General features: G+C 38.0%; 1 protein-coding gene and 1 long non-coding RNA gene across 2 annotated transcripts; both read right to left on the bottom strand.

Annotated features, from left to right (window-relative positions):
* Positions 1-1,478: 1,478 nt before the first annotated feature.
* LOC133521053 (pre-mRNA-processing factor 19) lies at positions 1,479-11,965 on the bottom strand. Its single transcript, XM_061855783.1, has 9 exons — positions 11,932-11,965; positions 11,588-11,737; positions 10,840-10,973; positions 9,827-9,964; positions 9,530-9,712; positions 8,950-9,105; positions 8,029-8,114; positions 2,514-2,658; positions 1,479-2,084 (listed from the first exon to the last, which is right to left on the bottom strand). The coding sequence occupies exons 1-9, from the start codon at positions 11,948-11,950 to the stop codon at positions 1,599-1,601; spliced, it is 1,497 nt and encodes a 498-aa protein (XP_061711767.1). The 5' UTR covers positions 11,951-11,965; the 3' UTR covers positions 1,479-1,598.
* A 1,711-nt stretch (positions 11,966-13,676) lies between these two features.
* Positions 13,677-17,029, bottom strand: LOC133521055 (uncharacterized). The gene is made up of 2 exons (XR_009799858.1): positions 16,937-17,029; positions 13,677-16,646 (listed from the first exon to the last, which is right to left on the bottom strand). It is a non-coding gene; the product is annotated as an uncharacterized LOC133521055 (long non-coding RNA).
* Positions 17,030-17,062: the final 33 nt, after the last annotated feature.

The following is a 17,062-nucleotide window of genomic DNA, read 5'->3' as shown; positions in this document are numbered from 1 at the left end:
TACATTATTTTATTTATACAAGGAATTCCAACAGCTATAAAAAATACATTAAACTTTTTAGATAGTAGTACAGAGCCAATTACAGGAACTCGCAAATAGAAACTGTATATATAATTACAAAATACACACTAGATACGAAAGCACACGTGACACAAGATATTACAATATGAAATATATCAAGGTTACAATTAATAAAAAAAGAGAGACCAAGAAATAGATATGAGCAATAAGCAAGAACACTTATAATTTATGAAATTACACTAAGATAAACAACTTATATTCGCATTTAGATGAACAACATCATTCAATCAATCATCATTTAATCTTTTCATCTATCTACCCTCAACTGGCTTAAGGAGCCATTTAAGGGTAGATTTTGTTTACTTTTATTTAAATACCTAAAGATACAGATTATAAGGGGTCTGGGGCCTAGGGGGCCAAGGCTACAAACCTGCCACTGTTTTCACAAAAAATTCCATGGTGCCCAAGAATAGGTTGTTATTGTATCATCTTACTAGTTGAAATTACAAAATGGATAGCTTATACGATGTTAACTTACAATAAAATTGTTGCATTTTATTTCAAGAAACTTGAACAACATAATAAGAGTCATCGTCTTCAATTTGACATTTATGAAATGATGTGGATTTGGAAATAAACCTTAAACTAAATAAATCTTATTCTAATTGGCAATTCATTACTTTTCTACATCGAACGAATACCATTTAATTTGGATGGAAAGGAAAATCGCACGTCTACGTCCCCTAGACGCGTATAAGCCTTATCGCTGTTAAAAGTTGTCGTTTGGCAAACCAAATTTGCCAGTTGAGTAAAGAACAAAAAAAAACTATTCATCCATTTCTTTTGCGTGCTAGTACTAGCGTAAGACAAAGACAGTATGATTCTCTCTATATTTGAAATGAGACAGGTCCCCGGGCAAACCATAATAGTACAGTACACGATTGTTACTGCCGAAAGGTCACATCATGTTGCCCCTCCCAGCACAAGACGAGTTTTCTTTCTCGCTCACTAGACTATGTGTCTTTATAGAGTTCTCGGAGCAGTCGTGGCGCATTTTAGTATAAAATCTGATCGATTGAGAACTTAAGTGTACTGGCCAACCGAAATACAATTTTGAGCGAGCTATAATTAAGCTCAACGAGGGTGCGGAGTTTCAAGGTCGGCAGCGCGCACGTAACACCTCTTCAAGAGTTCCAGGCGTCCATAGGCTCGGAGGGCGCCGTGGTGGAATGTCATCGATCCCAGTGCGCCCTCATAAACGGCAAAGTGGGTGAAACGCCGGAGTGGGTTTAGTGGGTAGGGCCAATTCTCCCCCCCTCTTGCCAGGAGAGGGGAAAGGAGCGGCGAGTCCCACACACTGTGCGTAAATGCATTCCCACTCAAAAAAAAAAAAAAGGCGTCCATAGGCTCCGGAGACTGCGCACCACCAGGCGGGACGTATGCTTGTTTGCCACCGACGTAGTATTAAAAAAATACGAAAGCGACCATATCGTAACAGGGTGAATTTACCTATAATTCCTTGCGACTATCCTATAAAAACTGGGCGCCAGATATTATTTTCAATGCTACACCTAAAGTTAGTCCATACCGTACAACTTGAGCGTGCGGTCCATGCTGGTGGAGGCCAGGCACTGCGCGTGGCGGCCGAAGCGCACGCCGGTGGCGGCCGCCGTGTGCTCGTTGAACACCTTCAGCTCCTGCCACTGCCGGCACAGGTACACGCGCACGTCCGAGCCCGCCACGCCCAGGTACGTGCCGCTCTGGTCGAAGCAGAGCTCCTTGATCGCGTAGCCTTCATCTAGCTGGATAGTCTTAAAGTTCTTTAGCTTACGCAGATCCCATAGCTTAACGCAAGCATCCTCGGCGGCCGTGGCCAAGTAGTAACCGTTCTCGGAGAAGGAGATGGAGGTGACCGGGCCGACGTGTCCGGGGAAGTTGGCGACGTTGCTCTGCTCCTTCAGGTCCCAGATCTTGACTTGGGAGTTCTCCGTGCCGGTGCCGAAGATCAGGCCGTCGGGATGGAACTGGGCTGTGGTCAGGCTGACGCCGGAGGAGTCGCCCACCTGGAAAAACGTAAATGATATAATCTTCCCGACACAGGAATTCTTTCGCTTACCGGGTGGCCCCATCCCCTGCGTTTCATAATATAAAGAATTTTTAATTAATAAGAAAGCTGTTAGAATGGGTAATAAAGACAAGCCAAACAATACTGCCAACTCGAGACTTACATTTACAAGTCCATATTTTTTCGTGCGTCTATAACAGAGATACCTACTTAATATTATGTATTAATATGATCTCATGTAAGTGAACTTCTAGTTCTTATGAGAAAAAATAAATAATATAGACCTACATGCACACATATCTTTAAACCGAAGATATGTGTGCATGTAGGTCTATATTATAGAGCTATCGAAGTAAGCATACCGTTTCCAGACACCCCGGGATCCCACAGCATGGGAACAGTGTACAAGGTTACTTTAGATACGTACCTTGGTGAGTAGCGCGCCGGTGCGGATGTCGGAGAAGGCCCAGTGCTGGTCGGTGGAGGTGGACAACACGTAGTCGCCCGTGGGGTGCAGCGAGAGGCCCGTCACGGGACCATCGTGGGAGCGCAGCAGCACCGTTGTCTGCGATCTGAAGAAAAAGAAGATACGTTTTATTTGTATTTCATTTGTGTCCGGTATCCCCTTCAAGGGTTTTGGAATGGGTATTTCGTAAGGCTTGGCTTACCAAAACCGTTGCTAACTAAAAACCCTTTCATTTGGTTTTTTAAACGCTTCATAATTATATGCTTATACTTATATATAATTTACAGTTTTTTCTTCGTTAAAATAGAATCAAATATAGCTTATATGTTTAAAGAAAAGGACTGGGTGTTTAACGCGTTGACATCATAGGTGTCATAATTTTTCGAATTAGGAAGGGGATACCCTTTCATTTTAGCGGTATCTCTGAAAGGAAACCCCCTTCCTAGAGCTAAGTCAAATGAACGGGTAAGCAATTCATAAGGAAAGCCAATCGTTGGGGCTATTCGATAAATGACTAAACCATTTAAAGGCTTTTTTTCTGGGAAGGGGTAGACGGGTCCCTGCTTGATGGTCTATTTATGGCACAGTCGAATTCCACACAAGTACCATCGCCTCTTGACTGTCTAGTTTTAGGACATTTTGACAGGCTGTAATTCGAAAAACGAACTAGCATCGTCGAGAGCGCAATCTACATTTACTTACATAGGAAGATAACGTGACCCAACTAGGAAAGAAAACGAGGTTTATTACGGAAAAAAACATTTGGACGTACAATTCTCCAATACGCAGGTACACACAGAACGAGCATACGCGCCTTTGACCCGTCTAATTGACAAACGTTTTGCTTGCTTAAGGCGCTCTTATAGACAGATTTTAGGTTTTTGAGGGGGTGAAGCAGACGAAGTGGTAAAGCAGGCAGGCGGGCGCCCCGCGCGCCGCGCTCGCAGCAAGCCTACGTCCTTATTCTGACGCCATCCGTATTCTGGTTTGTTAGTTCTGGGATCTTTTCCGGAAATTTATATTGATTATGATTTAAACTTAATGAAATTAAAAATTTGATAATTATATATAATACTAGAGTATACCGCGGCAAATTGAGAACCTAGTAAAATGATACCAAATCGTTTTGTGTCGAAATAATATTACTTACTAATTCAGACAAAAGTTACAACTGTCTGCTTTAAATCATATATAGATACCTATTTTAAACTTAGTTGACCTTAAAAATGCAATAGAATTTCGGGCAAGTAGTGAAAAAAGGAAGAATACTAGCAAAGCTAAGTAATTTGTGGAAGTGAACGTAAAAAGGTAGCATGTTTTTGCTGGTATTGAGATAACTGAAAACATAAGCATAAGGTATGCACAAGCATATGTAGCTCCAAAAAGTAGATAAATTATGCTATCTTCTCAAAAAAGAACCATGACTCTAACTGTATTATTTAAAGTTTATAATACTACTACTACTACTACTACTTCGAAGTTATATAGTAATGAGTATAATTGACTGACTTTAATTAATGTCTAATAAAGAATCAGTCTGTTGTCTGTCTACTCTGTCTGTAATCAAATATTACAAGTATATTTGACCCACTGAGGTTTCAGATGAAGTTGAAAATCTGCATACATATGTAAGTAGGGTGACAATGAAATATTATGGTACCATCGAGCTGATCTGATGCATGAGAGAGGAGGTGGCCATAGGAACTCTGTGTCAAAATATCGCAACCAAATTGCGTTTGAGGTTGTTAGAATTGTCTCAATGAGTATTATTTTCCTTTGGAAAGAAGTACAGTTAAGACCTGTTCCGTAAAGTTAATTAACATACAAAACTTTCCGATGAACAAAATTATTTTATCGTCAACTATGTTATTTATCCCTTCAAGTGGTGGCCCACCACTCACGGGTCGATGCGATAGCCAGAAAGCTGTCGGCCAACAGAGGGTGGTTAGTGAGGTGTTGCCATATTTAGTGGCAAAATTAAAGGCTTTGAAGTATATTTACTCTCTTCTAGCGCCCAAAAGTAGCTAGCAGGTTAGACAAGGAAAACATACATACACACGCTTGTTAACGCTTGGTTGCTAAGGACCGTTTATCCGGGATCGAACGCCTAGGTCGAGCTCTGTCTTGATTTTTAAAGAGGTTATTTTGTAAATACACGGTACCCTCGAGGAAACGGAAAGATTTTAACAGTATATTCCGGATCGTATTTAGAGGCAAAAATGTCATATAAACTTTTTTAATTCGCCTAGTTTCAGAGTTAATACCAATTAAAAAAAAATATTTTTCGTTGTGTTTTAGTGCATAACGCCTTTTTGGTGGCTATACCGTCAGTCGCCACTTTGGGACCTAGTCTAGACTACCTTTTTGACAGATATCAAAGTCACAAGGTACCATTTGAATAGACTAAGTTTTACGAAAAAAAAAATGTACCAATTTATATTAATCCATAAATTTTCCAAGAACATGAACTTAATATGTTTAAAAACATACAAAAAGTAAAAAAAAAAACATTTTTTTTTTTGCGGAATCGACTTAAACATGTACATAAAATTCTTCTTATGACCTCAGGAATACGTGGTTAAAAAAAATCCGTTTCCTCACGGGCACTTTTTATGACTTAACCCTTGAATTTTAAGCCCTACGTAGAAAATTAATTAACAATTACCTCCAATCATAACTTTGTTTTGTGGTGGTAGTCATTTTTAATAAGGAAACTGGAAAACTGTCACTGTTGCTAGGTTTGATTAGTTAGGTGCATGTAGCGAAATGCATAAACATTACAATAATTTAACAACAACAAGGACAACTTCAACAGAAGGACATGATGTCACGATCCTCAGTATTGAGGGACCAAGAAGAAGAAGACAATAATTTAATTGTTCTTTTCGAATAGCGTATTTAGTGCTTATTCTAACGATATATGCTTCAATATATACTTTTATACATAGATAAGCTTAAATAGTTGAATTTGTAATATTCTCTAAATCCGCGCTGAACACCCGACAGGGCCCGCCACGTGACTACTTTTTACGTTTTGGCTTCTGCCACTTGAAGGGATATACTATAGTCCTTGACTAGTGATTCATTTCAAAATAAACTATTTTAATATATACATATTACACATAAGCACCCTAATGCAAAAATGAAGAAAATATATTTTGCGAAACTTTCGATCGATTTTTCCACTTATATTTTGTATTGGCAGGAAAAATAGTAAAAGCATATCACATAACAAGGTCCAAGGTTTTAAAGAAGAAGGTAAAATTGGCTAAGACCTGAAATTGACGGCAGAGTGTCATCGAAATTTATACTTGAAAAAAGAAATAAAATGTCACCAGTTTTCATTTCATACTAAACAGAAATAGCATGGTATAAAAGTATTATACCAAACTTTTACAAAGGACTTTATGTTTAACATTATCAAAAATGGAATTTAGTGACATTCTTGAATTTACAGAATAATTAACCAGTGAAATAAAAATATTGGCGAGAGGTACAAATATATACGAACTTCCAAACCGAGTACTTGCAAAATTTTGAATGGAATTTGAAGGGTAAATATCACTCCTGCTCACCTTACAAAATAAAATAGTTGATAAATGTTGTAAATAAAGTCTTAAGTGTATACCATATGAAAGTTAATAAACCAGAAATACCAAACAAATTCAACACTTATAACATAAACTATTACAGCCATTTGAGCACTTCCACAAAAACGTGAAATGGTACCTTTCACTAAGCACTATTTAAATCCCACATATTTAAATCCAGCCTTTAGGCGGGGCAAGACGGGTTCGTATTAAACCAGTTGAGTTTTAGGCCAAAATCTGAGTAAGTATGACTCTAATGTTGCCAGTTTCTATTTAATTCTGATTCTGAGTAAGTTCGATAATGTATAGAGCATTTTATTAGTTATCCAAGTTCCTAAGATGTCAGGTTATTAAGATCTCAAATTCCTAGCTCTTCAGATTCTCATAATGCCGGATTCTGAGTAGGTCAGAAAATCACATAACCATTGTGACATTGTCATTAAGAACTATCTATTAATTACTTTATCATATTTAATCTTAAAGTGGCCAGTATCTCAGATATCTGCTGATTGTACCTGGCCTTTTCGAAATTAAATATACATAAAATCTGTCCTAATAAGAAAGCGTTATTTCCAGAATTCATCATTAAAAGAATCTGCTTAATATTTTAATCGAATCGTTGCTAATCGGATGAGATAAGAAACTGCATAAATCCGATCCCAACTTATTACCAATCAGACGTATTACTGTCATGTCACGGGACCATATACGAATCTGACCTACTCAGAAATTGTTTTAAAAAGAAAGTGACTTCTATATCATAAGTCGTATGTCGATATTGTTTTGTTCAGAAAGATACCTATGGCGAATCTGGCCTCTACAGAGTCGGGCTTACTCAGATTCGGGCCCAAAAACGAAACTGTCTCAATACGAATCTGCCCTGGCCCGCCTAAAGGAAATCCAGTATATCTCCTGCATCCTGTATGTGTTAAAAATGAAGCTGTTCCAATATAATGACTAATATAAATTAAACAAGCGGATTAATTTTATTTGTTTACGTTTAAAAATAGGTATTCAATTTGATTATTACTGTAATAGCCATTTAAAATATTATTTTACCTAAATTGATAGTTAAAAGTAGGTACCCCTCACGAAATAAGTACTACTGAATTTTATACTTAGCAGTGTTTTTTAAAATGTACATGTATTTTACCTTCCTCGTATTAAAAATGAAAAGTAGAGTGTTTAACTCGGGTGCAAGGCACCATTTCATCATTTGGTTAATCGTGGCTGTATGCCGGACAGGTGCGTGTGTAAAACTTGTCAAAAAAGATAATATGACGGATGTTTGTCTGAAATGTCACCGTATTTAAGAATCAATTAGCTTAAAAATTAGTTTTTTCTTCGTAAGAGTGATGAAAACATTGTGTGTATAACATATTTGTGTATTTATAGTGTGATTATCCATTTTATGTAACGTCCGCTAAACTAGCACAGGTCCAACGCCGACAGTGGTCACGGGCGTACTGGCGTACTGACGGTATTGCCGCGCAGGGTAACGTTTAGTAGACAAAATGTTGAATTCATAATTTTATGAATGAAAAATTTAACGCATCGATAAACTGACAAGCAAAATGTTAGAGTTACTTAAAAGCTATTGAATGAAGTAAATTTCATATTGATATTCATCATAGTACTTCTAAAATATCGAAATAAATACAGTTTTAAGCATATTTTCAAAGCAAAAATCTATCGAGAAAAAGATGAGCCATCGTGTTTCTGACAAGCATACGGCTAGTTCAAAGACTGAAGTTATACATACTAGAAAATAATCGATGAAATCCTTGTACAAGCCTGTAAATATCGATTTAAAAATAGCGCATTTTACTATACACCGCGCCTTAAATAACAATCAGCAGTCGAGTAGAAAGGCATGTAGTACTTACGTCGGCACGTTCCATACACGGATAGTGTGATCAGGCGAGGCCGTGATAACGGTGTCTTCGTCGGGGTGGTAGATGACCCGAGTGACCTGAACAAACATAATAGTACATTACGATACAAGTTTATGATTCTATACAAATACATACATTTTTGCCAAGACGGATACGTCAACAAGTTCGTAGACGTAAAGATCTGATGTAAAGTTATTATACATATGTACAAATATTGTTCGTTTTTATTTAAGTGCATATGCCTCAATAAATCTGCAGTTCATAGCTTATTTTGGTATGTCAATACTACACAATTGAATGACTTTACACCAGTTGATTAGATATATTAGAAATAAATTAAAAAGAAGAGTTGCATGTTAATGAAGTATAGCAAATTTAATGCATAAATATACATAATTGTGTGTGTCCAATGGTCAGGCCAAATAGACTGGTGAAAAATTTAAACTTAATTTTAATTTTATTTGTATATGGATAACTCAACGTACTCTTTAAAAGTATGGTTACAGGTAAGTGAGGTTGAAATTGGAATAGTACATTACGATACAAGTGCGAAAAATAGGAAATTCGAAACGAATGGCGATAAATTAAAACACGACCCAAGGGAGTGTTTTAAATCGACACGAGTTGCGAATTACCTATTCGCACATGTATCGTACAACGTTTTACAGTACATATGGCTTTTTAAATGTTCGACACAGTAACGTAATATGCTAATTTTCGCACTAGTGCGGTAAAGTAGCACCATATGTACTGTAAAACAATTTACTGAACTATCATCTGACAAAGTATCAAACGGGGGGCGATTACAATTTTTTTTTATACGTGTTTCGGTGGCTACTATTGCTCAACCCACGAACAGAGCGGCAGCTGATGTCCACGAGGGTTTAGAATGCTAAGATAAGTAGGGCATACCTTTTTGGTGTGTCCCTTGAGGATGGCGACCACTTGCTCCGTGTCCTTGTTGAAGACTGTGGCGTTGCGGTCGTTTCCTCCAGTCAAGATGCGGCTGTGGTCTGTCGGGTTGATGTCCAGCGCCAGGATACCTGGTACACTGGCTGAGTGGAGACCCTGTGAAAAGTATTCGTGAAGTCATTACTTGGATAATGTTGGAATTGTAATTTTATCCTTTTGTCGCCAAGAGGCCTATAAATAAAAAGGTATAATTTAATTGTTTTGAATCTTTACAAACAATCAAAGGTATTTCAAATTTAACTGGCACTTGACATGGTTCAATCAATATTAGGCGGGTCCGAACAGAGCGAAATACGCGCGAGGCAATTTCCTCGCGCACAAAACGACCAATGTAGACGTGCCTCGGCCGGATGTCTGGCCGTGGAATTGTAGCCAAGCGTAACTTTTTCAACTCGACAAAATAATACCATTGAAAGACAGACACTATCAATTAATTATCACAGGTTACTTCAAAACTGTGCTGCAAGGTTGCAATGTAGCTAACAATCCCTCCTTCAAGAATGCCGGTGGTTGTACTCACAGGATGGCTGGCCACCGTGAGGAAGGCGCGGATCTGGTCGGGCCCGACGAGCCCCTCGGGCACGGTGCGGCCGCGCCGCTTGCGCTCCTGCGTGAGCGCCGTGGCGCGCTCCTGCAGGCGCGCCACCACCTCCGCCGACATGCCCACGGGCGCCGCGCCGCCGCCCGGCGCCGCGGCCTCCGCCTGGAAACATTCAGGGAATTACTCAGACATGAAATAAACTTTTTCAATTTTGATCACATAAAAATGACAACCGTTAGCCTTATACCATTGAGATAAAGTCTAAAATACACATACCGGGTGTTGAGGTTGCTGAGCGATGCCGGCCTGTGGCTTGAGCGTGGCGAGTGCTTCTCGGGCCGCCGTCACCTCCTTGGTCAGACGCGCTATCACGCGACAAGCCGCGTCGTGCTGGTACAGGGCGTGAGACAGCTCCTACAACCATTAATGAGAAAGAGTTCATTTTAAAACTATCTAATTTATAACAGGGGCGTAACGAAACCCCTCTTTTTCTCTATAGCCGGGTCCACACTGAGCGAGCATACGCGCGAGGCAATTTCTTCACGCACAAAACGGCCAGTGTAGACGTGCCTCGACCGCCTAATAAAGATATAAAAAAAAACTATGCACAAAGGGTGTTGTTCCTAAAGTGCCCCACTTAGTACAAGAGATGACCTTAACCAGCATGCACGTCTTTCAATCTCCGAAAAATAAGCTGTTATTTGTATGCACACAAACACAAAAATTTATTTGTTCTCAGTGGGATGTTTCATACATGCCTGTAAGCAAGCGAATTAAAAATGGTTTATGTCTCATTGACCTTTGCCAACGTAAGTGTAATGAGCAGCCTTCACTGTGTTGCCTTCAAATCCTACTCAGTTATGGCTAGAACATCGGATTGCAAATTTAAATAGAAAAAAATATCCCACTCAGTAATTTTTTAACACACCCAAAGGGAGAAATGGGAAACAATAATCAAGATGTTTTTATAATATAGATACAGATGGCCCAAAAATATGATGTTTTTATTTTATTTCATGTAATATGTTGAAATGTTTGCATTTGTATATCTAAGCTAAAGAGTATGTTTTGGAGATAATTTTAGTTTTAATTATTAATGACAGTTTATATAATATTTGTAAGTAAGAAAAATATTGAAAAAATTTTTTTTCCATGTATTTTGGACCTTGCTTTACTAGAAATTAGGTCCAAAATTTGCCAACACACAGACATAAAAATATCCTTAAATAGTGTCTGTTCTCATTGTTGTTTTACCAAGTTATCAGTCACAGACAAAAAATACAACATACCTGTCTAGCCGTCTGCAGCTGCTGGCGCTGCGTAAAGGCATGCAGCATGAGGGCATCCCACTCGTCTTGCATGCTTTTTAGCGTGGCCGGGATGGATGTGGCACTCGGAGGCTTTGGCTTGACAATTGGAGGGGCTATAATGTATATCAGACCTTGTTACAATATAGAATTAAATTTAGTATCATAAATTTACGAACTGTTTCTCAATAAATAATACATACAAAAAGTATTTAGTTTACAGTTTGAAAATAGTCAGTGATAAAAAGGAATGGTAAGATTTTTCTTGATTCAAATAATGTCAATACAGGTCACACACACATTATATTATTAGTATTGACTTGTGTTTAGTTCGTCATCTACGAATTTGTGAAAAAAACGTAGTAGAAAATCTGGGGTGGCCCACGCGGGTGGGGAGTGGATGACTGGGGCAACAAACAATTGGCCGGTAATCTCCAGCCTCTTAGATAAAGGGGTGCTTTTTTTACTGCATGTTGCTGTATATCAAATCAGAGCTTTCTAACACTGAGGACTTCACGCGGACAGACAAATTGGTGGACAAACACAGTGAAACTACATGGAATGTTGACCTGTAACATTGTTAGTAAGTTATACCATAGGCATTAACAGAATAAAGCCTATAATGCATAATATACCAAAAATTTATAAAATAAACTTCGAGTGATTAAGGATTTTACTGAGCCGTGTAACTATAGTATTGTTATTATAATGTTATAACATGGTTGTTTACTTTTGATTTCAATAAGATCTTCAACTCGCAGCTCCTTGCCACTGATTGGATCGACGCCATTTTCTATGATGTATTTCTCGATGATACGCTTCTCAAATACGGAGCCCGACGACGGAGACACCACCGGCACCTCAGGTACCTCATTCGATACTACAACCGAAAGTTAGGTTATAAACTAACATCACAAAATACATACATACAACAACCAAGCAGCGAATTGGCAAGAAATATAAAAAAAAACAGACAATATTTATCATTCATTAACAATAATTTCGTATCTAATTCGCTTGAGACAAGTGAAAAATAAAAGCGTCACCCGGTACGCTGCGGCCAAGAACACTTACTTGCACAGTATAACGCCATTTTATTTCCGCTTTGGGATACACAAACACAAGATCGTGAAGCACCAAGACACGATAATTATAGAACTTTTATATACTTTTTATTTCAATTCCCTGATTAGCTTCCTTCGATTTCGTGAAAAAAGAACAAGAACCCATCAAGAAAACACTTGAATTGACAGCTCGACGCACAACGAAAAAAAGCGTGTGGTCGAACCACAGACAAAATAGGAATTTCGGTCAAGGTTTAATAGCAGCGGTTATACCATTGGCTCAAACAACGTGGCATGGTGGACAGGCGGTCAGAATAAAAAGATCATGAAAGTATTTGGGAATTTCAAATTGTTGTTAGATCGTTATTGATGTTAATAGGCTTTAAGGAAACTGATCAATCAAAATCAGGATTAATTAATAGAAGAATCTGTAGGCCAAATGGTCTTTTTGATGATCTATATAAAACGTGCGAAGTTCTCACAGTCCGGCAATTATTTGTACTCCAAGTAGTATTAAAGAAACACTCCGAATGCTTTTCTTCCACAGAGACTAATATCCACAGAAAACATAGAGGTAGACGAAAAATAATGGTTCCACGACATGTAATCTGTAGAACTGCCTTCAGTAAAAGATTTTATTATTTTCTAGGTAGCTTCCTGTACAATAAGTTAAATCCGTTACTGAACATTTATCACCTTAATAAATACTCATGCAAACAGGTATTGACGAAATGGTTATTGGACAAAACATACATCGACACTGAAAACCTCTTGCAACCCATGAGATAACTATTATTATTTTAATTAGTGTACCACACACACACACACACACACACACACACACACACACACACACACACACACACACACACACACACACACACACACACACACGCACGCACGCACGCTGTTTTTTTGTTTCTGATGTTCTAGATTATTTTCTAATATTATTATAGATTATTAGTAATATTTCCTAATCTTTACATAGATTGTGCATAACTTTCTTTACAGTATGATTATAATAACACCCGTCTAGATATAATACATGTATAAAGTATATATAGACAAATGGAAGGTAACTGGTACTTATAGCACAGGTTCATACCTATTTTAAGTATCAGCGAAAAACTCTTGGACAATGAATCCTATGTAATATATTATAAGAAATTATGTATTAGGTGTAAACTTTTGAGGTTAATAAACTTATCTTATCTTATCTTTCTAAAGTCAGTCAGTCAGTGACAGTCCTCACGGAACAATTTTTCACACGATCTGAATAAATTGTATGTGGTGTGGACACAAAAATGAAATTGGCTCACCGATCCCACTTGATTCGATTGTAAAATTGTAACCGATCACGCAGTAACAATTCGCATTTGTTAGAAAGAGGAGACAGCGGTTACATGTCTAAGATATCTAGGTTTGGTTTTGCTACCAGAATTCCTAATTCAGACTATTCAAAGTGGTGAGACTGGTCACCGGACACCGTAATGTGTTAACCCAATGTTGCGTAATGCGATAATCCTTAAATTAGTTCACTAATGCGGTAGCCGCATGCAAACAGGCTCACTGCAACAAACTTCATTATTTTGTTGTTTGCCATATTCAGGAGAAATATTTAAATAGCACAGCCCCATAACAAACCACAAAGTGAACTGTTAAGATAGGTTCTCAGACAACCCACCAAGTGTAATTTCTGCATAAGTATCAATGAGGTACATACTTAAATTAGTTGTTAATACAGTAAAACACCACTTTTCTTTCACATTTTATTGTTGAACAACAGTTTAGAATAGCGTATGCCACCGGGAATGGCACATTCCTTAACACTACACAGTTTTCTGTAAAAACATTATACTATTTAATGTAACTTTGTACATGGCCACCGGCACAATAGCAAGATTCTAATTCACTTTTTACAAATTTAACAAAATGTCAACAATCATTTGTTAAACACCATAAAGTTGACTGCATGTGTAAAATACATACAAATTTGAGACATTGATAAAAAAAGAGAAATTATTAGGATTAATATATTAGGAACTACACTCAATGACATATTTATTTACAAAGATATAAAATGATCTTCATCATTTCCAAAAGGAAAATTGTGAATGTATGAACAATAAATAGCACATTGTGCAACGAGGAGGGGTAGGAGAAATTTTGCAAACGAGGGGGTTAATTTACGACAGCCGCAGGCTGGAGTGAATTTAAGACTCAAGTTTGCAATATTCTTGCCCCTGGAGTTGAACACAATGTTTTTCATCACACTTGCGAAGAAAAAACTAAATTTTAAGCGACATAATTATTAAATACCGTGACACTGCAAACATTCGTCCGCCATTTTGACAGATTAGGCATCAAAGACATACGCCCATCCAGCATTCGCCACTATTGAAAATTGTGTAAAAATATTTTAAATGGCTAGTAACTAAATTAAATATTTTAAACATAAACTTATATACAATGACATTTAAGTATTTTACCTATAACCTACTTGGTTCGTAAGAATTAGTGACATTATTTAAAAATTACTCCCCCGGGAACAATATTTGTCCTTCAGTGCACCTGCATGAAATAAGACCTTTTTCGAGCAAGTATGATGAAAAATATATAACACTCCATTCATAGATATAAAATATTAAGATTTGTCCATTGTATTTAGTATACGAATGTTGTACTAAGCTGAATTTTAAGAAAAAAGGCAAAACTTTTGAGCATACCTACTATTATGTAAAAACTGAAATTTATCCCTCAAAAAAATTAAGTCTTACAGATTGTATGGAAGCGGCTTTTTGGCGGCGAGTTTATGTGACTCTTAAACCAGGGGATTAAGGTTTTCGCCGACATATAGCGCTCGTCCCTTCTGACATGCAGATATTGCGTAAACGTGAGAGAGACAAACACTAATCCCCTTATTCATAAACGTCTACTAAAGTTAAACAGCCGCTAATAATCGTTTGTCCCTTTCCGACGTATTGGTATGATGGAAAGGGACAAACGATTATTAGCGGTTTGTTAACTTTAGTAGACGTTTATGAATAAGGGGGTAAATACATAAAACAGTGATTATGGTACGCTCAAAAATAATACACCGTGCAGAAACTTAACCTAAGAAATATTCCATAATATAAATTATTAAAACAACTAAAATCATGCACTATTTAACCTACAGTTGACTGATACGATAATTTGTAAAAGTCAGCAACTAAAACATTATTTCTATTGAGAACATACCTAAATCATAAATTGCACATTAGTATTTCTTATAAGCTTAAAAAATAATAAGTTCATAATTTAAAATATTAAACTTGCTCCTTTCCATGGATTTTCTTGATAATTTCATAAAAATAATCGTTGACTATATCTTTTACAGAACATTGATTTTTATTGAATTTCGCTCGATCCAGTCCGACCTAACATCGAAAAACGAAAGTCATCTAAAGTCGATGCGGGTAAGTGTGGCTGCAGGATAAGTGTGTGAACCGGTTTACTCATTATTGCGACTTGCTACTTTCGCTTAGAGACAAATGTATGGATTCGCACTTAACACTAAATGTGTAAAAAGGCCCCAATGTGAAGGCCAGCTACACTTATCTGAATGCTGCACTTACCCGTAGTGACCTTATCTGCATCTCTTTCGTTCGAAAGTTCGAATAATACAAGCGAAAGAGATAGAATATTTCGAACATCGGTAGTAAGGCCGCGCAGGATCGCCGCAGTCCTAACACGGTAGCATATATCGCTGTTGGCGTTTATCACGTTCTAGTTTAAGATGCTAGAACGAGACAAATGCTGTAAGCGTTAGATTTATACAGCTCACAACCTCAATTTTTAAAGCCAATGAATCCATTTGCGCTACCAATAACAAGCTTACGAACAATATTGTCCCTTTCGAATTATTAAATACAAAAATAAAAGTGAACTTTCTTAAAAACTTACATAGTATGTACAATGAATATCAGACAATATAGTCTCTTGATAGGTTTTCATAAATCGTATTATTTTCCAAGTATTCAACGAAATTGAGTACTTATTTATAATACTTTGGAAAACAGCTCTGTTTAATTTCGAGACATTTCATTTTACTTCATCGAAGCAAAATATCAACTTTCATACTTCTATGAGTTCAAATAACTTATTGATTTCATCACTTAATAGTCCATTTTGAGGTATGTACACATTTGTCAGGGAAACAACTCTTAGCCATACACCACGAGGTAAATTAACCTTTTCGACGCCGTGTCAAACACTAAGCTCTCACTCGGACGCCACTTCACCGACAAGTGTCAAAACTGAAATTGAACTCTATACATATGCATGTAGGTCTAAGTTGCTTTGTAGTCTGTGACGAACTAACCCGTTTTCGGCGTTGGACCTGTGCTGATATATCCGTCATTGGCTTCAAAAAGGTTAAATGGCATAACGAATGAATTAGTCCAGTCCTAGGTCATAAACAATTGCTTCATCCCATATAAATGTGCCCAAACTGTAAAGCGGCAATCGGTGTTTGTGACACGAAGACGTAAGGTTTAATTTTACCGATGTGGCACAGGGGGCATTTTCGACATTCCAATAGGTATACTTTGATGTTATACAGGATTAATTCTGGGCACGTCTCCTGTGTTTCTCTGTTTACCAGAGTATTTATGTCACTGGGGAAGCGTAGTGATGGCTTTTTCATGTGATGGCGCGTCGCAGCTGTCGGATGGCGCCGTACACCTGTTAACAAATTTGGGAGTTGGTTATGTTATTGGTAGTGTTTTAAGACGAAATGGACGATCGCCCCGAAACCTTTTCATACAAACGTAGTTCCTATTTTCCTCTCAGGATATCCTCCTGGAGTTGTGCAGGAAGACAGTACATTACCTTGACCGCCGGCCCCAGCCGTATGTGCAGGCAGGCCACGAGCTCCTCGCAGGACGCCATGAGCAGCTCCCTGCCCGCCAGCCTGGCCGCGCCACCAGCATGCCCACCTCCTCCTGGAGTTGTGTAGGAAGACAGTACATTACCTTGACAGCCGGCCCCAGCCGTATGTGCAGGCAGGCCACGAGCTCCTCGCAGGACGCCATGAGCAGCTCCCTGCCCGCCAGCCTGGCCGCGCCACCAGCATGCCCACCTCCTCCTGGAGTTGTGTA

Source organism: Cydia pomonella, chromosome 9 (genome assembly GCF_033807575.1).
Source record: "Cydia pomonella isolate Wapato2018A chromosome 9, ilCydPomo1, whole genome shotgun sequence".
Lineage (NCBI taxonomy): Eukaryota > Metazoa > Arthropoda > Insecta > Lepidoptera > Tortricidae > Cydia > Cydia pomonella.
This window is presented reverse-complemented; position numbering and strand designations above follow the sequence as displayed.